This window comes from Panthera onca, chromosome F1 (genome assembly GCF_046562875.1).
Source record: "Panthera onca isolate mPanOnc1 chromosome F1, mPanOnc1 haplotype 2, whole genome shotgun sequence".
Taxonomy (NCBI): Eukaryota; Metazoa; Chordata; class Mammalia; order Carnivora; family Felidae; genus Panthera; species Panthera onca.
The window spans coordinates 12,059,840-12,085,792 of NC_138355.1; the positions used below are offsets into that span (position 1 = coordinate 12,059,840).

The 25,953-nt window shown below is 41.8% G+C and overlaps 1 protein-coding gene across 2 annotated transcripts in view; it reads left to right on the forward strand.

Moving 5' to 3' along the window:
* Positions 1-19,982, forward strand: part of GREM2 (gremlin 2, DAN family BMP antagonist) — a 109,814-nt gene extending 89,832 nt beyond the window's left edge. For both annotated transcript variants that reach the window (XM_060643383.3, XM_060643382.3), the window contains one exon: positions 17,060-19,982. In XM_060643383.3, the coding sequence (XP_060499366.1) occupies positions 17,061-17,567 (507 nt within the window). In that variant the 5' untranslated portion in view covers position 17,060 and the 3' untranslated portion in view covers positions 17,568-19,982. The remainder of the gene's footprint in view (positions 1-17,059) is intronic.
* Positions 19,983-25,953: the final 5,971 nt, after the last annotated feature.

The window sequence follows — 25,953 nt, forward strand, 5'->3', positions numbered from 1 at the left end:
TCTCCAAATTGCTTTCTTACTCATGTACTCTCCTGTCTTCACAGAGCAGTTTTTAAGGCATGAAATTTTGGCATACCACTTTGCTACTTTAAACCCTGTACTGGCTTCTCGCTGAACATACAATAAAGTCCATTCATTGTAGTCCAAAAGATCATACATGATCTGGTCCCACTTGCCTCTTCCCCATGTATCGATACTGTCCCCCAGCTCACTAATCACTAGCCACACTGGCATTTCTCTTGCAAGAGAATGACAAGCTGTCCTCACCCCAGGCTGTTCCCATGCTAGCTCTTCCCTCTTTCCAGAAATCAGAGTATCATTCCTTCTTGGGCTCAGGTTGTATGGCCTCCTCAGACAGGCCTTCCCTAACCACTCGATCTAAGGACACCACAGCCAAACCATTTTTCTCCCATCATTCTGGTGTTCATTCTTCATAGGACCTCCTGCTATCTGAAACTTAGTTTTCTGTCACTTACTGTGTCACTGGGCACTTACCTGTGCAGCTTCACTAAATGTAACTTCCAGGAAAAGTGGAACTATGAAATAACAAATGAACTATGAATTTTTAGATGCGCACTGTAGTGAGTATTTTACGAAGTATTTCAGATGAAAACTTTATATGGAATGATTAAGACACTTTATTTTTTTACATTCTTTTCACGTTTATTCATTTTTTGAAAGAGTGAGTGGGGGAGGGGCAGGGAGAGAGGGAGACACAGAATCTGAAGCAGGCTCCAGGCTCTGAACTGACAGCACAGAGCCCGACACGGGGCTCGAACTCACGGACCGTGAGATCATGACCTGAGCCGAAGTCAGACGCTTAACCGACTGAGCCACCCAGGCACCCCAAGACACTTTATATACAGTACTTGCATTGCTTTTTAAATCAATGTGTCAGGTAAGAAATGTAGTGCCATTAGTAAGGAGCAAAGTAATTGCAATTGTTAGAAATTCTTATTATTAAAGCCCTCTACCTACAAGTTTCGTAATAGAAAGCTTATGTACAAAAAACCCAGAATCATCAGTAAGGCTTGTTAAAAGGTGGATTATTGGACCCCAAAACATCCCATCTCCTCCCCCAGAGTTTCTGAGTCAATAGATCTGGGGGATGGAAGTGAGGGACAAGTTCTAGAACATCCCCGGGTGATATAAATGTTGCTAATCAGGGAACCGCATTTTATGAAACTCTGATCAAAATGTATCTGTAATTAATTGTGAAAAGAGGAAAAGGGCCCTAAGGAAGAAAATAGGAAATTTTATCCATAATTTCCAGAATGCTTCTACTAACCTATTATTGAGTTACCCGGAGAAATCATTTTTAAAATATTTTACATTTATTTTAATATAAAAGGATATTGTCCCATTTGATGTCAAGACTCCTCCTTTTATTTTTAAAAAAAAAATTTTTTTTAACGTTTATTTATTTTTGAGACAGAGAGAGACAGAGCATGAACAGGGGAGGGGCAGAGAGAGAGGGAGACACAGAATCCGAAACAGGCTCCAGGCTCTGAGCTGTCAGCACAGAGCCCGACGCGGGGCTCGAACTCACGGACCGTGAGATCATGACCTGAGCCGAAGTCGGACGCTTAACCGACCAAGCCACCCAGGCGCCCCATGACTCCTCCTTTTATTTTTTATTATTTTTTAGTTTTAGTTTTGAGAGAGAAAGAGCGAGAGAACATGAGCAGGGGAGAAGAAGAGAGAGGGAGAGAGAGAGACTCAAGCAGGCTCCATGCAGAGCCTGCCACAGGACTTGATCGCATAGCCCTGGGATCATGACCTCAGCTGAAATCTAGTCAGATGCTCAACTAAGCCACCCAGGCACCCCAAGACCCCTCCTTTTATTACTAGGTATTTGTTGAGCACACATATAGACACTTCATACTGATACTCTGTTCACATGTTTCCTTTATTTCTCACCAGCAAAGTCTTCTCCTATATTTATTCGAAGAGAACCTCCCCCAAATGTTTGCTTCTCACTGTTCTCCTGTGTAGGATCTTCAAATTATTATATTTATATATATTATATATATATTTATATATATTATATTTAAAAATCTTTGACATGGTAAACTGAGAAGATAGTAAGTCTATCAAACGTCATTCCTTCTATCAAAGGCCATTCCTCTGCTTCTGCTCAGCCCCTGTCACTTCTGTGGGCTCTTTCACTGGTCAGGAGTTCTGAACTATTGGTTTCCACACTCATTCTTATCAAGGCCTGCAGCAGCTACCTCAACTATCTTCCCTGGACCAAGACACTTGATTTCCTAAATAAATGCTCAAACCCGTTAAATTTTAGAGTCCAGAGATCTCTGTGTGATACTCCAAAATTCACATACACAGGTAAATACTTATAGCAGTAATACTCATAAAGTTGAAAATTGGGACACAATCTAAACGGAAGAATAATTAAGTACACTGAACACATATCTATTAGAAAATTCTACAGTCATTGAAATTTATTTGTATTTCTCTTTAATGCTTTCTGAATTATCCAAATTTTCTAGAAGTATAAAACAGAATTTTTGCCACCATATGAAAATATTATTTTAAAGACAAAAACATTGTTTAAAAAGAAAAGCAAATTAACGTGGGTTATGCATAATACTATTTTTCACCCAAGGCAGACATCTCTTTTATAATGTCCTTGAAGGGCAATCATGGAACTTTTATTTACGTATGTTCTCAGAGATAAAGTATTTAATGTGCTATAAACCTCTTCATGTACTTTTTTTTTAAATGGTTGATTTTTACTGATTTAGATTTTAACTATAAATGGAATTTGTTGAAGACATTGTTTATTTTAATTTCTCTGCTATTTTTTTTAAATTAGGACAAAATTCACGTACTATAAAATTAACCATTTTAAAATGCACAAGTCGATGACATTTTAGTACATTCACAAAGTTGTGGAACCACAAGCTCAATCTAGTTTCAAAACATTTTCATTACCCCGAAAAGAAATCTTGTTCCCATGAATTAATAGTCCCCCATTCCCCGTGCCACGTCCAGCCTCTGGAAACCTCCAATCTGTGCTCTGTCTCTGTGGATTTATGTATTCTGGACACCAGTTCACTTTTTAAAGAGCTATAGTTGTTATCTTTTAAAATAACATACATTCAGTAAGAATACTTCGCTTTGGCCTACCTGCTTTGGAGCAGCCAGGAACCCTCTAAATAGTGATGGTAGCTCGTAGGGATTCCTCTCCCTTAACACCCACCACTGTCATCGCCAATACCTCTGCCAAATACCTATGGTTTTCTAAATATTAAATGTACAGGTTTCCTTATGTGGCCCTTTTTACCATAGTTGATACCTGCTATGGATTCTCTTTAGCTTTTTAAGCTCCCACTCCATGTGTGTTACCTGAAAGGGACCCAAGCTTCATGGAAAAGTAGAAGAGAAGGGCAGGCAGGTCATGAGAATCAAACGAGTTGGTTCCTTTGCAGGCCTCTGCATGCATGTGAAAGCCAACATCCACCACATCTGAATTGCACTGGCTGGGTCCCTGGTTCAGACCCTCTCACCTGGGCCCCATGCAGGGATTTCTCCCAACATTAAGATCCATGGAGCTGCAGAGGCCACAGTACACAGGCGTGAGAGAAAGGCATCCTAAATGGAAACATACAGCACAATACTTGCAAATCGTCTCCCTCACATCTTCCTGTCACAAACCATTAAAGAAATCCTCTACTCTAAACATGGGGAAATTGCTCACAGAATGAAGAGATGTTAGATCTGAATTTCAATTAACTTTAACACTGATTGCTCCATGTCGCTGGATTAGTCTCTAGTCCTTATTAATGAAGATATAATTAACGAAGTTTGCCCTGGGCAATGGACCAGAACCTAGATAATTATATTTTAGACAAATAACTTAGGCTGTGTTTTTCAGAATATGGAATGCTTATTACAAATGCTATTTCTCAGATTCCAGCCCAAATCTTGAGAATCAGAACTCCTTCAGTATGAGGTCCTGGGATCTCCATTTTTAACAAGTTCCCAGGTGTGTCTCATTTATAGTGAAGTTTGAGGACCACCTATTAAAGAAAGAGAGTCCTATATTGAATCTGTATTGAATGCAAATAGTAGATATTGTTAATAGAACTTGCTCTATAGAAATATGTGCCAATACTTGTGTTTGGAAACAATACACTAGAAAAGATTCGATAAGCTTGACGTAAGGTATAACTGGCTTTATTTGACGTTAACGAGAAACATTCTCTAGAATTACTTCAAAAGTTCAGTAGAAGTCTTTTTATTTACATTATTTATAATTAGGGTGATCCAAGAAAAGATCTAAACAGAGAGTTATAAAAAGCAGAATGGACACCAAACATATCATGAGCACATGTGCACTCAGTAAATATTTGCTGCCTGAATGGTACATGTAAAGTTACTTTATTTCCTAAATAAAAGGCAAAGGACTGATTCCTAATCTCTCAGGCTTTCTTCTTTCTCAAATATCAGTTGTATTATGACTGTTTGAATATTAGCAATTATGACATCTATAATTTCTCTAAAATATTATATATTTGTTCATTTAGTCAATAAATATTTATTGGTCATTTTCTATATGCCAGGACCCATGCTGAGTTCCAGGGATATGGTAGTGATCAAAACAGGCTTGATATATATTCTGATGGAGTCTTCCATTGAAGAGGACTAGCAGCTTAGGTGTTTGGGGAGAAGATTATCTGAACATCAAGGAAACCTTAGGAAAAGTACCAGGAACCTCAATCACAGGCATCAGCTTGGCACTTGCCTCATTTTGTTCAGCTTTTCAGGTGATATTGGTTGGGTTGCTGATGTGGTTCGGAAAGTAATTTCTGTCTTTCCCAGTTGGTCCTTTTACTCCATTTGGAGTACACTGTTAAATATTTGGACGGTTAGATGAATTACTGCTTACCACCAACATTTCAATGTACAGAAACCAGAAACTATTACCTATTATCCTCACTGCAATCTTGCTCCCACCCTATCAAGTCTCTAAAACTCCTCCAGCCAAGACTGATGAAAGATCGATCCAGTGAACACTTCTCAATCTTCTCTCATCTGACTTCTTAAAGCCTAGCTCTACCCTTCCTCTGCCTCCTTTGTAGGTTTCCTCTCCTCAGTGTCTGGAAAAGCTTATATCCCAGAGTTCCACCTGCAGCCCACTTCACGTCTTGCTCTACCCCTGAGCAAATGACATCATTTTTCCTTGAATTCATATGTCTTTCTAGTTTTCCCCATAGAATTTATCCTGTCATAACACGCTTTATGTTTAAAAGTCTTTTCTTTTCACATTGTCCTTCTTTTTCTGTGACCAAAAGGTATATATGCAAATTTTAATTCTCTTGTTGTAAGCTTTAAGTATTTAAATATTTCCTGCTGATTGTTTACTCATTAGAGTATAGAATAGTATTTGATCAAAATAGCATAATAAGTCACAAATTAGTAAACAAATTATTAAATACAAAAAGGTAAATTTTAATTATTTACCTCTGTTAAAAAGATGCCCCATACATGGAGACTTACTACTGTTATTTATAATTTCATGAATAAATACTAGTTATTGCCAGGAAGAAACAAGATTCAGCAAATCAGCAGAAAATTTCTACCATATAGTGTGTGTGTGTGTGTGTGTGTATGTATGTGTATGGTTATATTATGTGTACAATTTATGCTAAAGAAATATGTTCACAAGAAAAGGTTGTAATAGAAATGTGTTTTCTAATAACAATGTCTCAATTTCTTAAAACCTTTCAAACTTATTTACATGTAAAATATCATTTCAGCAAAAAATTATTTTTGGTGACAGATCACCCAACAATTTAGGTCTTCCTTCAGGGTTGATTTAAAGCAAATTATTGAAAACAATCTGACATGGAAAAGGATCTATGAAAATGACTTTTACTTTTTAGTGAGAGCACCAATATTTAGAATTGTCTTTTCACTTTGTACCCTGGAATCTTTGTTATACCCCAAGCAATACAACACAGTAGAAGCAGGGTGGATGAAAGCTGTCATTTCCTTTTGTCACGTGGGGGAAGGGACACTGATAGAGGCAGGAAGCAGCGGACTTACCTGTCCCATTGCAGACACCTTCAGTGTAAAGACAACTTCTAGGGCAGATCTTTGAGAAGAGAAGGAACAAATGGAGGTTGAGAATTTGAAAATTTCTTCCTTCAAAACCACCCTTGAACACATACCTCTTGGAAAGACTTTCTGTAACCCCCAGGACTGTACTTCTGCCAGTTGGAAGATGAGAGATGCCAAAAACATTAGGTCAGTGGCAGAAAATACAAAAAGAAGTGGGCAACAGCTTGAAATAAAAAGAGAATAAGGACCCAAAAAAATATAACTACTGAAATGTAAGCAACAGTTTATTAGATTGTAAAAAAAAAATTATTCTACTTTAAAAAGTTATGTTGACTTCTGATTTTGATAGCCTAATATGCATTAAATCATCATGATTAGAGTCTTGCATAAAAAGGATCATGACTACTGAAAAGTTAACCCAGTTTCAAGTTCTTCATAATAGTTTTTGAAAACAGGGGCACCTTGGGGCACCTGGGTGGCTCAGTCGGTTAAGCATCTGACTTCGGCTCAGGTAATGATCTTGTAGTTCTTGAGTTTGAGCCCCATGTCAGGTTCCATGCTGACAGCTCAGAGCCCGGAGCCTGCTTCAGATTCTGTGTCTCCCTCTCTCTCTGCCCCTCCCAAACTTGTTCTTTGTATTTGTCTCACTCTCTCTCAAAAAATGAATAAACATTAAACATTTTTTAAAAAATAAGGACACGTCGGTGGCTCAGTTGGTTGAACATCCAACTCTTGATTTGGGCTCAGGTCCTGATCCCATGGATGGTGAGACTGAGTACCACGTCGAGCTCTAAGCTGACAGTGTGGAACCTGCTTGGAATTCTCTCTCTCCCTCTGTGTCTCTGCACCCCCCACCCTTTCTCTCTTTTTCAAAATAAATACACCAAAAAAAATCAAAATAAAAACATTCACATCTATACCAGTGTAGCTAAAACCTACAAAAGCATTCAATCTTTCATTCATTCATACATAAATAGGCATTTAAAACTATTCTGCAGACCCACCACAAGTCAGTATGGAAACAAAGATTAAATATCTTATCTTCCAATAACGTACACTCTAGTGAGGGAAAGTGTGCAGCAAATAGCCATCCAGTGCCCTGTGGTTGTAATGAGACAGGTATGATGGTGGCAGAAATGAAGAATACAGGAAACACAGATGGTGTCACAAAGGAAGTGGCATTTGAATGAAACTTAAATGCCCAGTGGTGGTCAGAGAAACAAAAGAAATAACTGTGCAAATGTTTGCAGGTGGAAAACAGCCTTGCATGTGGTAGGACACAGAGTTTTGTGTGTTTCAAGCATAAGGCCATATTGTGAGGGGATAATGTGATAAGACTGGAGGAGACAGAGATCACAGAAGTTGTATACACTGTGCCAAAGACTTTGAATTTGCACATGATGGGAAATCTGAAAAGGGTTTAACTGAAAGGGATAGACAGATCTTCATGTTAGGATGTTCATTCTGATAGGATTCTGGAAGGTATATGTGAGTGTGAAGGCAGGAGGCCAGTGAGGAGACTGGTGTAATATTCAGGTGATGAGCACCCAGACCAAGGTGGTAACAGCAAGGTTTAGCAGTGAGGCAAGAAAGACAATAAGGTCTTATTAATGGATTTAATATGGGAGAAGATAGGATACTCTCCATACCCAAATAAAAGTGATTTAAATACTAAAGAGTTTATTAACTAACAACATCGAAGTCCAGATAAGCAGCTCTAGGGATAATTAATTCAATGGCTTTCCAACATAATCAAGAATCCAGCAGCTTTCCATTTTGTGCTTTATATGGCAAAGGTTTGACGTTCACCCCATGCTGTATCTTCATGGTGGCTGCCGAAGCATCGGTTATCAGATCCTTGTGTCACCACAACCCAGACCAGAATAAGTTCTTCCAGCATGTCTCTTTTTCCTGGGGAGTAAAACTCTTTCCCAGGGGGTTGTTTCTCACATTTTGTTACTCATTGACTTAGACCTATCAACTCTGTGCTCCATGGTATGTGGCAGCATCCATGAAGAACCTGGGCTCCAGCACCTGAACAGCATCGTGCCTCTGGCTCTCAGGCGGTAAATCAACGAGAGCCTGCCCTAACTCTCATCTCTCCGGCCTGGCTGAAAGGATAAGTGCTGTGCTCTTCACTGAGATAGTAACTTTGCGAAGAGATGAGTGAGAAAATAGGATGAGATTTGGAACACATAAAATTTGAGGTGCCTACAGAGCATCCAGGGAATATTTGGTGGAGTCTGGGAATCATAAGCAGATAGCAGCTGGTGGCTGAAATGGGCACAGATGAAATTCTTAGTAGGAATGTGAGGAAAGAGAAAACAGGAAAAACCCTTGGGGAACACTAACCTCTAAGGGGAAGCCAGAGAGAGAAAAATCAGTAAAACACATCAAAAGACTAAAGAGAAAGAATAAAAAGACTCTCGTCGTGAATTCCAGAGGAAGTGAGCAGGGGGTACACAGTTTTGTGAGGCTTCGGTATATGCTATGTCCCACTGTTATGCACTGTCACACTACAAGTGAAGCAAAGTAGCTGGAATTAGAGAGTGAACAAGAAAAGCTGATGGGGTGCTTGGGCGACATGCTTTTTATTTTGCTCAAAGCATTTTGGACAGGCCACTCTGTTTTTATGTGTACGCTGATGCAAAATCTTTACTCTGCTGTCGAAGACGTGGAAGCCTGTTGTTCTAGAAGCTCATCCTGAACACACAAGGCTGTCCCACAAGGGCTTGAGGAGTGCAGAATTACTGAAGTATGACGGATTCCTTGAACCACAGCCTGAAATCTTCATCTGAAAATGATAACAATAATAATAATAACAACTATGATGATGATGATGATGACGATGAAGGTTCTGCTTAACGGCTGCAGAGAATAATGTCACTGGCTATAAAATCTTTAATAGATTGCTCATAATTTCTTCCTTCCTTTCAAATAAAACTCATGGTCCTTTTCGTTCAGAGAGTTCTTGGACTATGACTGGATCTCAGTTCCACATTCCTCATAAGAGAAACATGGAACGGGGGGTGGCAAGTGCCATTAACACCATTTTACAGGGGAGAACCCAGAGACGCTTAGGAGTGAGTCACATAAGGTCATGAGATGGGCAGCCTCAGGCCCAGAAACCATGTTCTCACTCCCATCCCCAAGTGACTCTGCTCTAGAGAAAAGCAACCATGTGTGGATAAGCTTACAGCTTTCAAAGAGCTTTCCCATCCGTTTTCTTATTTAACTTAACGCTTTGCTGCCATCTTGCCTCCGTGTTACATTTCCCAGACTGAGTTCATCCCAACAATTTTTTCAAAGATTAAGAACCCTGATCACAAATTCCTAAATGATACACTTGCTATCCAGAAGTCAAAGTAAGTAATGATAGTATCATTTCTTCTTTGGTTGAAAACCTTTTTTAAAAACATAATATAATTTCTCCAGATGAAATTAAACTTCTCCTGGAACAAAATGATAGTCAGTGTTCCATTCAGGCACTTTCACTTGGAAAAGTAAATGATCCATTTGGATTTGAAACTTTTTTTTTTTAAGATTTTTTAACCTTTATTTATTTTTGAGAGAGAAAGTGACAGAGCGTAAGTGAGGGAGGGGCAGAGATAGAGAGGGACACAGAATCTGAAGCAGGCTCCAGGCTCTGAGCTGTCAGCACAGAACCCGATGCAGGACTCGAACTCACGGACTGTTGAGCCAAAGTCTGACGCTTAACTGACAAAGCCACCCAGGTGCCCCTGGATTTCAAACTTCTGAGTCATGTGGGTTTCCCTGATCATTCTGCTTTGAAATCCTAAGCCACTTCCTATTCTTCTCATGACAGTTCAGGTTTATTTGACAATAAGTTTCATATTAAAAAAATAAAAATAAATAAAAAATAAAAATTCAAAAGAAGAAGATTTATAGTTACTACTTCTTATTTTTCCTTTCCTAAAATTTTAATTTTCCTCCTTTACTTAGAACAAGTTGCAATCACTCCCTTTCAGTGTACAACTAGAGTATTTGAGCTCGGTGATCAACTCCCTTATGATTGGAAGAATGCAGCTTAAAATAATAATACGACATCATTTCAAATTTTTCAGATAGGCAAAAGGAAATAAATCGTTAGCACCAGGTGTTAGCAAGTCTGTGTAGGAGCAGGGACTCACATATTACTCAGGGGAGAGAATACTAGTATCAGCACTTGAAAAGTAACTTAGCAAAACTTAGTCAAGCTCAAGTTGTACACATCCCATGACCCAGGATCTCCACTTCTCAGTGTCTCCTCTAGAAAAACTGTGACAGGTGGGCACAAATAAATACACACCAAACTGTTCAGTGCAGCATTGTTGGTCATACTGACAAAAGAGAAGCAACCTCATTGTCCTTCAATAAGGTGAATTTATCAACTGTTATTTAAGATTCAGCAGTGGAGGTGAATAGAGTCCTCCTAAAAACGTCTACATGTGTAAAATCTCAAACACCTATTGTTGAATTTAAAAGTTGCTCAGAAATTTTTAAAAATTAAAATAAAATAAAGTTGCTCAAGAAGAGTATAGCTATATATATGTGAAGTACATATATATATATATATATATATACTTGATATGTGAAGGTCAAACGTGCACAAAAACATGTCCTCATACACAAAACATAACCCGTAAACATATTACTAGGAATGATATAACCAACTTTAGGATGCTGGTCATTTCAATGAGTGTAGAAGGATAGGAGGACAACACTTCGGTATCACCCATATTGCTTTATTTCTTTCAAAATTGAAAGCGATAGCAAAATAAAGATGGGAAATATTAATATTGTTTTAACCTTGGTGGTGGGTAGAGAGAGTTTAGTATATGTTCTAGCTTGCCCTATGTTTGAAATATTTCATAGTTAGAAATTTTAAAATTCGGAGCTACTTTTCTAGCAAAAGAGAACAAAGATAAAAAGAAAGCAATGGCTGAATTGGGAGAGAAAACGTTTGGAACAGGATTTGGCAAAACTTTTCTGTGAAAGGCCAGGCAGTAAATATTTTGGACTGGTGGGCTCTTCCATCTCTGTTCCCACTGCTCACTCTGTTCTTGTGACACAAAAGCAGCCATAAAGAAAATGTAGCTAATAGGCATGGGTGTATTCAACGTGACCTTGTTTACAAAAACAGACCTCAGGTTGGGGTAGGCCCACGGGCCATAGTGAGCGGCAGATTACGGTGGCTGAAAGCAAGTGGTTTTAGCAGACAAGCGGTCTAGGCTAGGAGGAGGAGGCCTGAGCCAAGGAATATCCACCACCAGTTGGAGAGCTCAAGCACAGCCTCCCAGCCCAAGAAGCCATGTCGAGATGAAGTACATTTGGCTGCTGAGGTGGTAGTAGTAACACTCACAAAGATAATCTCTAAATGCTAACCCTGTTGGGGGTTTTGTTCGGAGTTTCCTGTTTGATTTGGATTCTGTTTTCACTTGGGCCATGGGAGCAACTTTGTCTCAGATGTGTGCGCTGATATTCAGCCTTGGGTGCTTCCCTTCAACCTTCCAAGGATATCCTAGAATTCTCAGGTCACAGAAAACGTTCGGGCCGCATCCTACCTTCCACTAATGCACAGCTCTGTACTGTCTTGACTCGACCTCTAAAACTCAAGAAGGTCACTCTGGGAGTGAGTTAATCAGCTTAACTGAACCCTTGGCCTCTGGTCACTTACATACACCTTTTGGCAGGGAGGATTCAGCACTGCCACGGCCTTTCCTAGAAATTAGGAAGCATTATTGCTCAAGCTCCTATTGTAGAACCCCTGGACACTTCTAGGAAAGGTTGACAGAAGGGGACAGTTGTTCTTTAGCTGCCTACATACTACCCTGGTCTGTGTAGCCCCTGTTCTGATATCAACAAAGGCCAGGCCCGGGGGGTGTTACTTAAGAAGAAAGTGCTTCTGGGACGCCTGGGTGACTCAGTCGGTTAAATGTCCAACTTCAGCTCAAGTCATGATCTTGAGGTTTGTGAGTTCGAGCCCAGCGTCGGGCTCTGTGCTGACAGCTCAGAGCCTGAAGCCTGCTTCAGATTCTGTGTGTCTCCATCTCTCAGCCCCTCCCCTGCTCATACTCTGTGTCTCTCTGCCTCTCAATAATAAATAAACGTTAAAAAAATATTTTTAAAAAGTAAAAATAAAAAAAAAAGAAGAAGAAAGTGCTTTTGCTACCTCTCTCTCCCCACAGCCTACTTTGACCAACCCCGCTGCTTAGCATATCAACATTTATGGTCCTGGCACCCCTTGCAAATTTATAACTTTGTCAGGCCACAAGGATGGTTAATAAAACAAACAAGATTTATTTACGAGTTTCTTCTGAGACAAGCCAAACACAAGATGTGAGGGTAAGATGAAAGATGTTCGATGCAAACAACGAAATGCAAATTGTATGCATTTCTCTGAGTAGCAAAGTGCTCCAAGGCAAAGCTGGACTCTGCAGTGCTAAATTCAGGTCCTGGTGGGGCCACCGACATGTGTGTGCAAGTGTGTGTGAAACAGTGAACTGAAGAAAGAGGCATGCCTGTTCTCTCCTGAGGAACCCCACACACTTCAGGGCCACTGTAGTATCTGCCATGAGCAAAACCTGGCTCAGAGCCTTTAGTGTGCCCTTGAACCCTTGAAGTGAAGAGGACACAGCCTAACAGTCGCTGCGGCAAATACCTCTTGCCTACTTACCTGTCCTGACACTGAGATTCCAGATCCTTGACAACCTTCCTGTTGCTATGTGTGAAGGAGTATAAAGATATGAGATGCAGGAAAGGAAAGAGAGGAGCTTGGGCTGATCCCAGTCACCTAGCTATCATCAGCCTCTTTTCTTGGTCTTGAGAATGGGAGATTTGCTTTTCTTCTTAGGTTCTTATGACGCATAACTTCTAAGGGTGATTGCCAGATGTTTTGAAAATGTTTCCAAGTGTTCAAAGAATGCATGTTGTTAGTCATCACATCTAATACTGTGACTCTAAGGGGTTTTGCCCCAAATTGATCAGAACATGTTTTAGTTCTGTTCTCCCTGACAACAGCTAGGACCTGTTGAGTGAAAGCATGCATTTTTTTAGCCTATCAGAGATGCATGTGAAGCTGTTCCTGGAACTAGGTATGGAGGACCAGGGTGACTCTGTAAATCTTTCCTGGCTGGGACTTACAAACTTTTGGTTGTGTTTACTCAGAATGTTAATAATTTTGGAAGTTATTAAAATGGAACCAACATACTTTCTTTTTAAGAGACTATTGAGATCACAAATCATTCTGCAAATATAATAAGCTGTGTAAGTTGAATGAGTCCAATACTCAATTGCTTGCCATGAGTCTGCTAGAAGCATGGCCATTTTAATATGACAATTCGTGCTGGAACTAAGGAGGCATGAGGAAAGTCCTTTAAAAATTCGGCCTCATAATTTCAGTAATTGCATTGCACAAAATGTTTTTACAAAAAAAGAAAATCTTTCCCTTTTTCCCCGGTCTGCTCTAAGTGTTTTTACTTCCCTTGCCTCTTGTCATTACATTTATCTACCTCTGCACTCTTGTCAGTGTCACTGCCTAGGAGAACGTTATTTGGAATTTAAGCCACCCATTTACCTGTTACTTCCTGGGCATCTCCTGCTCCCTCTCCAGGAGGAACCGATGCTCTTTCCTTGTGCCCCTACGCCCTGGGGGCACTGGTGCCAATGGAAATCACCCAAAGCATTTTTTTAAAATACAGATCTCAAACTCCACCTCAACTCTACTGATTCAGAATGTTTTGGGGTGGAGGTGAGGAATCTACATTCTAAAGCATCCCGGTGATTCAGATGTTCTCCGTCCCAGGATCACCACCATGGAAACCTATGCCATTGTGTCTCTAAAACTATAGCACCGTCAACTGCATGCCTTTCTCTAACTTCTAAATTGAAAGCTCAGGGGCGCCTGGGTGGCTCAGTCGGTTAAGTGTCCCACTTCAGCTCAGGTCACAATCTCGCGGTCCATGAATTCGAGCCCCGCATCGGGATCTGGGCTGATGGCTCAGAGCCTGGAGCCTGCTTCCGATTCTATGCCTCCCTCTCCCTCTCCGCTCCTCCCCCGTTCAAGCTCTGTCTCTCTCTGTCTCAAAAATAAATAAACGTTAAAAAAAATGTAAAAAAAAAGAAATTGCAAGCTCATTGAAGGCAATGAAATGCATGGCATTCATGGTTCCTTCAGCACATATTTATTGAGCACCTATAATGTACCAGGCATTGTTCTGAATGCAAGACATATAATAATGGAAAATAGGCGGTCCTTCCTTCTTGGACCTTAAATCGAGTTGGAAAAGTCAGACAATGCAAAAATCAGTAAGATTATTCAATTCTATAGGATGCTAAGTGCCACGGAGAAAACCAAGGCAGGGAAGAAGGAGACAATGAATGCCAGGGTTATGGTGAAGTTACCTATTAAGGCCTCACTGGGGAGGCGATAATTGAGCAAAGACTTGAAGACTGTAGAAGAAGGCCATGCAGATATCTGGGAGAAAGGCAAACATAAGGCTTTAGAGCAGAAAAAATGCCACATATGTTCTGGAAACAGAAAGGTGGTGAGTGTTGCTGGAGCAGAATGAGCAAGGGGGACAGTGTAGGTGACGAGGCCCGTGAGGTAACGATGGGGACAGCAGATCTTGTCAGGGCTCATCTGACACTGGAAGAATTTTAGCTTTGTCTCTGTGGGAGGTGCTGGAATTCACAAGGCTTATTAAAGTTTATTCCAGAATAAATACTCAACAAAACTTGATGAATGAAGGAATTCTCTGCTAGACGATTTGCAAAAGCCTCTTGTGGCTTACACTTAGACTAATAACAATGACATAAAGAAATATTTTAGCATAGATATTTTAACACCAATATTTTTAACAATGAGATAGGTATACTCACCTGGAGCTAGCATGCCTGGAGCCAGGATTCAAATACTTCACATACTGGCCATGTGATCTTGATAAGTTGTGAAGCCTCTCAATGCCTCAGTTTCCTCATCTATAAAATGGGAGAAATAATAATAGCTATTTCGTAGAATGTTGATGATTAAATGTGCTTATACATGAAAGGAAAATGTAAGAGCAATGTTTTTTTTTTAATGTTTATTTATTTTTGAGGGAGAGGCAGAGAGAGCCCACAAGAGCAGAGGAGGGATAGAGAGCAAAGGAGACGGGAACCGAAGTGGACTGTCCTCTGTGCTGACAGTGGAAAGCGCAATGCGGGGCTCCAACTCACGAACCCTGAGATCATGACCTGAGCCACCTAGGTGCCCTAAGAGTGATAGGTTTTGAGCACCAATAAATACGAACTATTATTATTAGCAGAAATATATTTAAGACATTGATAATACTTCAGAGAGTTAATATACTTACTATAAATTTTAGTCATGTTTATGCCTGTTATGTAATTAGTATACACTCTACAACTATATAATTTTTATATACATATAACTACATGCCATTTTGTACATGTTAAAAGGGTGTACGTGTTAAAGGGATGAGAGTCTCGGGGCGCCTGGGTGGCTCAGTCGGTTGGGCGTCCGACTTCAGCTCAGGTCACGACCTCGCGGTCCGTGAGTTCGAGCCCCGCGTCGGGCTCTGGGCTGATGGCTCTCAAAAAAAAAAAAAAAAAAAAAAAAAGTTAAAAAAAGAAAGGATGAGAGTCTCATGCAGTTCTACAAATGCTAAAATACCCAGCGAGGCAATGAACACATGTGACTATGATGGTGAGGATGACAAGGGTAAAGAAGGAACTACAGGTGTCAGGATGTAAGAATCATCTCTACTGAGAGGCACTGCTGTCCCTTGAGGGTATTAATGTAAACATTACAATGGAAACTGCGAATTAAACTTCAGAGACATCAGTTTGCTTTCTACAAAACATGTTTCAAAGGAAGTTTTCTTCCAGCTCCCATCCCTGCACACTTGTGTCACCAGGCCCTAATATGCAGACGCGAGATACAATCTCTTGCATTGTCTAAGGCAGCTTTAATACAGCCTTCGTTTCTTAATTCACAACTGGGAAGTGGTTTCCACTATAAGAAAGTAACTCGTGGCTCACTTGAATTAACGTGGCTATCTTCGTGCAGATGTTAAATGTGATTTTTTATTCATAGCAATTAACAGAGGTGTAAATACTACTTTTCCTAATCTGTGGCCATTCCTAAGTTTAGTACTCATTATTTATTTATTTATTTAATATTAATTTTGGGGAGAGCACAAGCTGGAGAGGGGCAGAAAGATGGGGACACAGGATCCCAGGCAGGCTCCAGGCTCTGAACTGTCAGCACAGAGCCCGAAGGGGGCTTGAACTCACGAACTGTGAGAGCATGACCTGAGAGGAAGACTGACGCTTAACCGACTGAGCCACCCAGGCGCCTCCCCTCCCCGCCCAAGTACTCATTGTTAAGAAACTTGTGGAACCATAGCCACCTTTCCTTTCCTTTTTGTTAATTTTCTTGATCATATATCCATGTCTAGCGGTTACTTTCGGTGGCTCTGGAGGCAGATGCCTGGCTCGAAATCCTGGGACATTCTTAGTCATTGTGTGGCGTTGGGCAAATTACTCAATGTCTACGGGCCTCAATTTCCTCCATTACAAAGTAGGGCTAATATATGCCACCTCCCATCTACTGTTTTGAGAATCAAATGAGGTAGACGCGTGATGCGCATGGGGTAGCACTGCGCAAGTACTAAGTGAAAATGCAGTGACATTTATTGACTATCACCGGCACTCCAGCAAACTGGCTTGGGCTATTTTTGACAACATTTGCTTTTTAATTCTTCTGTAGTTGTCCAACGTGTGTTCGTGTTCTAACTGTCCTGGCACTGTCTCAACCCCCGTCTTGCCTGCGGGGCAGTATTTAGGACAGCGTCCTTGCACTCTCCCCTCCAGCGGCCCCACCTGACGGCAGCCCTTCTTAATGAAACCACGAAGACCGGCTGCCCGCCTGCACCCGCCACAGACGCCCCCTCTAACTCTTCTCTCGTTGCAGGATGTTCTGGAAGCTCTCCCTGTCCTTGTGCCTGGTGGCCGTGCTGGTGAAGGCGGCGGAGGCCCGGAAGAACCGGCCGGCGGGCGCCATCCCCTCGCCCTACAAGGACGGCAGCAGCAACCACTCGGAGAGATGGCAGCACCAGATCAAGGAGGTGTTGGCCTCCAGCCAGGAGGCCCTGGTGGTCACCGAGCGCAAGTACCTCAAGAGTGACTGGTGCAAGACGCAGCCGCTGCGGCAGACGGTGAGCGAGGAAGGCTGCCGCAGCCGCACGATCCTCAACCGCTTCTGCTACGGCCAGTGCAACTCCTTCTACATCCCGCGCCACGTCCGCAAGGAGGAGGAGTCCTTCCAGTCGTGCGCCTTCTGCAAGCCCCAGCGCGTCACCTCGGTCCTGGTGGAGCTCGAATGTCCCGGGCTGGACCCTCCCTTCCGACTCAAAAAGATCCAGAAGGTGAAGCAGTGTCGGTGCATGTCGGTGAACCTGAGCGACTCGGACAAGCAGTGAGCACCTGCGGCGGGACGCAGCTCGCCCCGCGCGCCAGTTGGCTGGGCCGCCGCCGCCTGCGTCCCCGTCCTCTGAGCCCACGCACGCGCTGCCCGGTGGCCCCTTCCGCAGCAAGCACGTTTCCTGGGGCCCACGGCGCCCTCGTCACACGCGCGGGCCACAAGCGGAGCTTCGCTGCGATGTGTTCCTGACCGACCGCGGGCCTCTCCTATGCGTCCCAAACGGGCTGCGTTTCAAGGCCCGAGGGACGTGGCTGGAAACCCACCAGCCACCAGTCAGCGGCCGGAGAGGGCCTTTCCCGGGCTGCCCTGCCAATCCGGCATTGATGTTTCCACCATGTGGAAAAGCGAGTCTTTCCCTGGCCTCACCCTACACTCCAGCTCCCCCTTCCCAGGAAGTGAAGGATGCGGCCCTCACGCCTCTCCCGCTGGGCCAGGGCCCTCCAGCTGAGAGGTTCCCTTGGGAAGGGAGGGCTGCCCTCGCGCTGCTGTGATGCGGTTCTGGACAATGTCCGGACACAGGGAGGTTCTTCTAAAACCCCAATACTGAGAAGACGACTTGAGCCACTGGGATCATGAAATGGGCTTCCCTGGGGACCTTGCTCAGCAGGCCACACTCTCCCCTACCCCCGGCCCCCACCACCTCTTCCTCACTCCCCCCCCCCCCCATCTGTGGACTCAGATGAACCCTGATGTGCATGCTATTATTGCTGCAATTAGAATATTATTACACACAAAGGTCTCCATATTAACGCTGGTTTTGTAATTGACCTGTATTGTAAAGAGCTGTTAAAAAGCACTATAGACCTATCCATGTATTGTTTCACGTGTTTGGACTCTGGCTTTGCAGCACTATTCTGAGTCAGGCCCACAACAAGGTGTTTCACTCAGAAATAATGCCTAGTCAGCAGTTCATTGTCATGCACCTATCCTTAGATTGGGCAGGGAGACGCCAGGTGATTTTACATTGTGATTTGACAATGAATAATGTTTCACTGAAGGTCCTAAAGCATTGCAGCACAATATAGGAAGTGGATTGGGATGGAAGGGTGTAGGGAGGGGACTCACTGGGAAGTCATTAAGGGGGAACTTAAAAGCCCTATGATATTTAATATGCACATGCGGTGTGAGAAGTTATACTATTTCACTGCCATGGCACTAAACAAAAGATATTTCCTGGTAAAAGAAATATTTAAAAGTATAAGGAGTCCATTCACTTTGTGGTGTGGGAGGAAATAAAAAATAAAATATATAGAACGGAAAGCTAGTTAAACTATCCTACAGAAGCTTCCTTTTCAAAGAATGGAATTTTTGAAAAAACAAAAAGATGACCAACTCATTTTTCATTTTTATGAATCATTGAGGTTTTCATGTTGTGCACTCTTGGCATAAGAAAGTTGACATAATTTATCATCCTGAAAACTTATACTTACATCGAGTCCCTTTGCTAGATTGCCCCGCAAAGACTTCCCTGTGAGTAACGTTTATGGAATCTGTAAATGTGAATTAGATGCCATTGGCGGGAAGCAGCACACTTTGAAGACCTTTCATTGGTAATTCCCCCGAGCACTCAATCTCAAGTGCTGCTGCCAAAGGCACTCAGAAAAACCCGTTTCCAGGTTTGTGAGACCCTCTACAAGCTGCTCGGGGAACTGAGGCTTCCTGACCTTTGGCAGCGATGGGGGATCTGCAGGTGTTCACCCGGAGAGCAAGGTTGTGGCATGGCGGTGAATCCGTCTCCTGCCTCTACGCTGCGGGTTTCATTTCTATCACTTCTGTAACTCCATGAGACCTGAGCAGAATGTGCTGTTGCACAAGAGGGTATTGGTTTTAGAAATGGTTATACGCAGCCCTGAATCAGGAGGCAGAACTCAACAGAAATCCTTGAAGGCTGGAACCTTGGGATAGAGAGAAAGAGTGGAGAGTGTGTCCAGCTTTAGAATTTATTTTTCCATTTAATGGAAAACCTCAAGCCAGACTCCGTGCGGGACCCACAGCAGAAACGCTGCGAAGGAAGGAAGTCCACGTGACTGTACCTGAGGTCAATGGAGTAGAGTAGGGTAGGGGTGGATGGGAGTCTCTGGCTGACAACAGAGCCAACCCTGTCATTTTATTAACACAGAACCCAAGTAGATAGGGGAAGGATTAAGCTATGAACTCACGGAATACAAACATGAGCACACACTCTTTGAACCCAACTGTGGGAGTAGCAATGGAAGCAATATGATATGCTGCAGTGTGAAGCTCCTTCTGGGGGTATGTACAAAGTTTACCTTACAATGGCTCAAATTGTATTTAATTGTTTTTTTTTTTTGTCTGTTTATAAATGAAGAAAGGCTATAAGTATAATGTAATTATTTTATAGGTGTACTATTAAATTATAGAACAAATAAAGATACTCTAGGATTATATGTGATCCTGGTGTGATGTGCCATAAAAAAATGGGATTCAGAACTTGTTTCAGTGGGCAATGAAGGAGCACTGTGTTCAGAGTGCTTTTGTCCAGTCATGGTGAATTCAATCCTTAGTCTACATCCTGCAACCAATCCCTTTGGGGCCTGGCACCATCAAAGAGAATCAGAATCAGGCATTCAAGGATCAGAGGTGAAGGGGATGGCTCTCAGTCCTGGTCTTGGGGAGTTTCCAAGCCTCTTACAGATTGGTCAGCAGCTGAAGACAGAATTCTTGAGCTCTTCTCATTGTGTTCTTTGAATAAGAAATACAGAAGTTCATCTGCCTTGTAGTGACCAGGGTACCACATTTGTCTGTTCAACAAGCCAGAATTTGTCCTGAGTTTTGTCCGTTTTCACAATCACCTTTCAAACATTTCGACATTTCTTGATATCACAGTGTTTCTGTTTTTCAACTAATTGACTTATATGACATTCACGTAACTCAATTACCAATAAAAAATAAACACTATAATAAAATTGCATATGGTTGATTTACTCTATGGATTTCAAAGGAATGAAGTTTAACTTAATAAATAATTTATCTTAGTTTATTAAATGGGGCAGAATATTCCACTTAAATCAGGATAAGATATTTCAATTCACTTGTTTCTGAAGTTGGCTGATAGATTTTTAAGTTATAAAGTCAATGAAAATGAATTTTTGCTATTGAGTGAACAACATAAGAATGTATGTATCCCTAGAAAGTTCCTTTGATGATTGATCTACACCACTGATGATTAGCTCTACATCATCGATAACCAATAAGACAAAATCATAAATAATACAGTTAAAACTTGTTTATCATTGGATTATCATTTGAATCCTTCTTTTTTTAATTAAAAAATGTTTATTTATTTTTGAGAGAGAGTGAGAGAGATATAGAGTGCAAGCGGGGAGGAGTAGAAAGGGAGACACAATCTAAAGCAGGCTCCAGGCTCTGAGCTGTCAGCACAGAGCCCAACGCAGGGCTTGAACTCATGAACTGCAAGATCATGACCTGAGCTGAAGTTGGATGCTTAACTGACTAGGCCATCCAGGCACCCCACATTTAAATCCTTCTTAACCTCTACCCACCCTTGCCTCTTCCCCCAATCCCACTGCTGCTACTTCTCAGGCACAGCAGTCAGTGATGCCATTTACTATAAGGGAAAAGTGGGAAAACAAGTAGTTTCTGTTGTGGTGGTGGTGGTTGTACCTGTTGGCATTTCTGGGTTGTTGGTCTCTCTATTACTTAGTCTGGGATACATAAGGGAGGAGGGCAGAAGCAAGGGAAATCCCTGTAATGTCATTCCTTAGATCCCAAATTTCCTCCTTGATCTGCCTTTTTTTCTCCACCTCTTAGAGCCTTATTATATTGGATATATCTATCAAATATATATATATATATACACACATATATATATATGCGTATATATGTGTGTGTGTGTGTGTGTGTGTGTGTGTGTATATATATATATACATATATATATATATATATATATATATATATATATATTTTCCAGAGTCTATAGTGGGAGAAGTAGGCAGATTGTGTCTACTCCATGTTGTCTGGAGTCAGAAATCCTATAAATCTTTGTAGATGTACTACCTATTCTCTAAGATTTATGGTGTGTAAACCTTATAGTTTGGTGTATATATTATGTATAAACAAAGGCCTCCACCATACTTGCCTTATATCTCTCATCTGTTACTATTACATGATGTCAATCATATGGTGAATAAATATGACATTTTACAGAATGTCCATAAAATCCAGGCTATTTCAGATTACATCTTGGTAAAGGATGTAAGAACTTGCATAGACTTGGGGCACCTGGGTGGTTCAGTCAGTTAAGCGTCCGACTTCAATTCAGGTGATGATCTCGTGGTTCATAAATTCAAGTCCCGCGTGGGGCACTGTGCTGACAGCTCAGAGCCTGGAGCCTGCTTCGGATTCTGTGCCTCCTTCTCTCTTGGCCCCTCCCCTGCTCACCCTCTGTCTCTCTCTCTCAAAAATAAATAAACATTAAAAAAAAAAGAAACAAAGAACTTGCATAGACTTGAGGGCAAGACCATAAACATAAACCACTGTTCATCCCATGGGAACGCCAATGGCATCCACTTCTCTTTCCTGATAGTTACAGCTAAAAATATATTTCCTATATCAAGTGATGAGTGGTGTTTTAACCTGCTCTAGCAAAAAACAAAAAAAACAAAAAAAAAACAAAAAAAAAAAACAAAAACAAGCAAACAAAAAATACATTGAGCAAAGTAACTACAACTGGGGCTACTGTCCTATCACCTGCCGTGTTCTGTTTTATTTTTGCAGGAAATGGTCTGATGAAATACATGGGGATATGATAGGAGTGACCACGATATTCAAGTCTTTGAAAGTTTCATTAATTTACTCCATTCCCTTTGGGATTCAGCATTGTTTTTCATTTACTCTTTTCGCTGAGGTAGGAAGCTTTAGAATCCCTACTTGCCCCTCCCTACTACATTAGTGCTTACTCAAGAAGTCAAGGAATTAATGTGAAGGTTCTTCAAACTACCATGGGTGTCCCTACCAATTAGGCATTTGGAGATTAGGGGAAGGACCAATAGATGAGTAGGCCCTCTGAGAACCAGACCTTGGCTAGGACTCTGATGGCCCTTATATATCCCTCACTTTAATATGGAGCCATGTTGGCTTACTGGGTCTCCAAGTATTTGTGTAAATTCAGAACCAGTGTTCACTAATCTTCAAAAGTTCTGAGTATTCCTCTTTATCACCATAGCACATTTACCTTAGTAAGTAGTTCTAAATTCCCTGGTTAAGTACTAGGGGAATAACAAATGAATATATATGCCTTGGTATTGAAGATTCCTTATTTCTAAAGACTCAGCCCCTCCTTCAGCCAATGGGTTCCATTCTGATCTGGAAACTGAGCAAGGAATCGTGATTTTTACTGAGATACTGCCCTGTCTCTGATAATCCATCATTGATTTTTTTGGCTGTATAAATTAAATAATATCCTTGTTGGTAGCCCATCTATATCATATCCAGGAACACCATGTTCTATTATCCAACTCCAAGCTGGGATTTTCTGGATATCACTCCAATCCCATCAGTCTTTGCAATAATTTTGCCCACAATACTCCTGAAAGTTAAGCACTGGCATCTGGCTTATATTATTTTGAGATCTTGCTCAAAATAATATAAGATCCATCAGGGAGCCTAGTTTTATAGCATCTCTTCCTACCACTAGCTCTGGGCTACAGACAACAGGCATGGCTGAGCTTCTCAATGCTGCTGCTCTTCCTGACACAAACATAGGCAACATTGCTTTGGTGAATGTAGGCTCTCCTGGGACCTTCACTGGCTGTTGGTTTTTTTAGCTTCACATAGCAGACACATAAAGAAGCATGCCCACTTCTCTAAGCCTATGAATACTTTCCTCCACCATACACCATGGAAACTCTTGAAATTTTATTTCATTGAATATGGATCAGTTTTTGTGATACCCTGAGAATCAGGCTAGTACCTTATCATCATTCCTGGGGTGTTTGCCACAATGTTAAGTCCTTAATCATGGGAGAGTGTTCCCATGGTTATGTCCAGCTTAATGTTCTGCTCTCCATCCCTGATCCGGTACCCTCAGGACATGATCCCACACTTACTTTCCTCGTTCCTGCAGTGACTTCACTCTCATCCCTTACCTGACCCAGCACATCTTGAGTAGGGGTGGGTGCCTAACAAGAGGCCTATCAGGTTCAAGGGAATTGGGGAATCTGAGATTCTTGACCACATTTACCAAGGTATTCCCATCCCAATTTTAGGGGTTAGTCCTTCCTTATTAGGCCTAACCTCGGCACAGAAGACGTGCTGGAGCTAAGAATCCAAACTTTTCTAAAGCAGCACCATTTGTACAATTGAGTCTGCCTGACTGTAGGAGACTAATTAAACTCTGTCAGACCATATTGCTTTTGTATTCTGAATGAATTGGTCATAAATCACCCTGAGTCTTCAACAAATCAATGCCACTTGGAAGTTGTTCCCCAATTCCAAAGTCCTTAAAGTCACACTGTACCTTATAATTCTTTTTTTTTATGTTTATCTATTTCTTTCGAAAGAGAGAGACAGAGAGAGCAGGGGAGAGACAGAGAGAGATGGAGACAGAGAATCCCAAGCAGGCTCCATGATGTCAGTGCAGAGCTCCACATGGGGCTCAAACTCATGAACCCTGAGATGATGACTTGAGTCAAAATCAAAAGTCAGACATTTAACCGACTGAGGCACCCAAGTGTCCCATGTACCTTATAATTCTTAAGCACCAAAAGTATTGCACTGTCTAGGAGTTCCCACACCAACATCCCTCCTCAGTTTATGCCTGGGAAAAATATTAACAGTTCATGCTACAGCATGCCAGGGCCCTGTCAACTGACTGGCAAGTGATCCATCTCCTAATCCTGTGTTAGAGTACACTTCCTGGGACCACTCCTGGAACTATCTTAGATTGGTTTCCCAAACTCTGAGACCAAGTGTTTTGTGCAGGAGATTTACTGGGGAGTGGTCTCAGAACATAGACCTGTAAGGAAGTGAGGAAAGAGGGTTGTGTAGCAGGAAGATCAAACTGGTTGCAACTGAGGTCTCATCTGATCCTATGTGGAGTTCTGGTGCTGTGATAGTGATTAGAGTTGTCCCAAATGGGAGCAAGGAGGACAGGGGTTTGGATCCCACATTAGCCAGTCACTGGCTTCAGGCATCCCCTGGAGGAAGCAGGCATTCTCTCTCATTAAGGTCCCCTCTTGGTGAAGGATCCAGCTTTGAGCCATCAGTAGCTGATGTTCATTGGGGTCAGGGGGTGAGGTGAGATGGGATGGGTACCTCATACTCTCATACTCTGAAGAGAGCATCTGAGTAGATACCATAATATCCACCTTAGCATGTGTGTGTGTTAGGGGAGAGAGGACAGAGTATGGGAGGAGGGGGGAGACAGTAAAGAATGTGGGTGACCTTGAAAGAGAGGCAAAGGAGGTTCCACTTGATTGGATAGGAAATAGAAAATTGCTGACAAATTTGATTGAGGATCATTCCAGTCACAATATGCAAGATGACTGGAGGGAACAGAATCCATATCCAGTCAGGCCAACTCAGTAGCTCTTATAAGAAGTTAGACTGAAGATTAGGGCCAGACAAAGTAATAGAACTAAATCTGAAAGAGAAAAGTACATGAAATATTTGCAGAATTTGGTGACTGAGGAGGAGTCTGTTAGTGTAAAAGATGGGGAACCCCACACAAGTGAGGTGATGATGAGGGTTTTTAGAGATGTTAGGTCTGCAGTGATAGTGAAATATTCTATTTTTAATTTTTTTAACGTTTATTTATTTTTGAGACAGAGAGAGACAGAGCATGAACGGGGGAGGGTCAGAGAGAGAGGGAGACACAGAATCGGAAGCAGGCTCCAGGCTCCAGGCTCTGAGCCATCAGCCCAGAGCCTGACGCAGGGCTCGAACTCACGGACCGCGAGATCGTGACCTGAGCCGAAGTTGGACGCTTAACCGACTGAGCCACCCAGGCGTCCCTGATAGTGAAATATTCTAAATAAATCTGTCCCATTTGAAGAAATAGGACTGGAATAGAGCAACAAGCTACACCTGGACAAAACTAGTAAAGAAGTGAAATCATTATTAAACCCATGAACACAGGTGAGACTTCCAAAAGAGAGTGAGAGAATAAGGAAAGAGAGAACAAAGTTACATTTGGAAATACAGATGACCCTTGAACACAACACAGGTTTGAACTGTGCAGGCCCACTTCTACATTTTCTTTTTTCAATAAATACAGAACAGTGCTATAAATGTGTTTTTCTTTACTCCTGATTTACTTAATAACATTTTCTTCTCTCTAGCTTCCTTTATTGTAAGAAAGCCATATATAATACACATAACATAAAAAATGTGCTTTGAGCCCC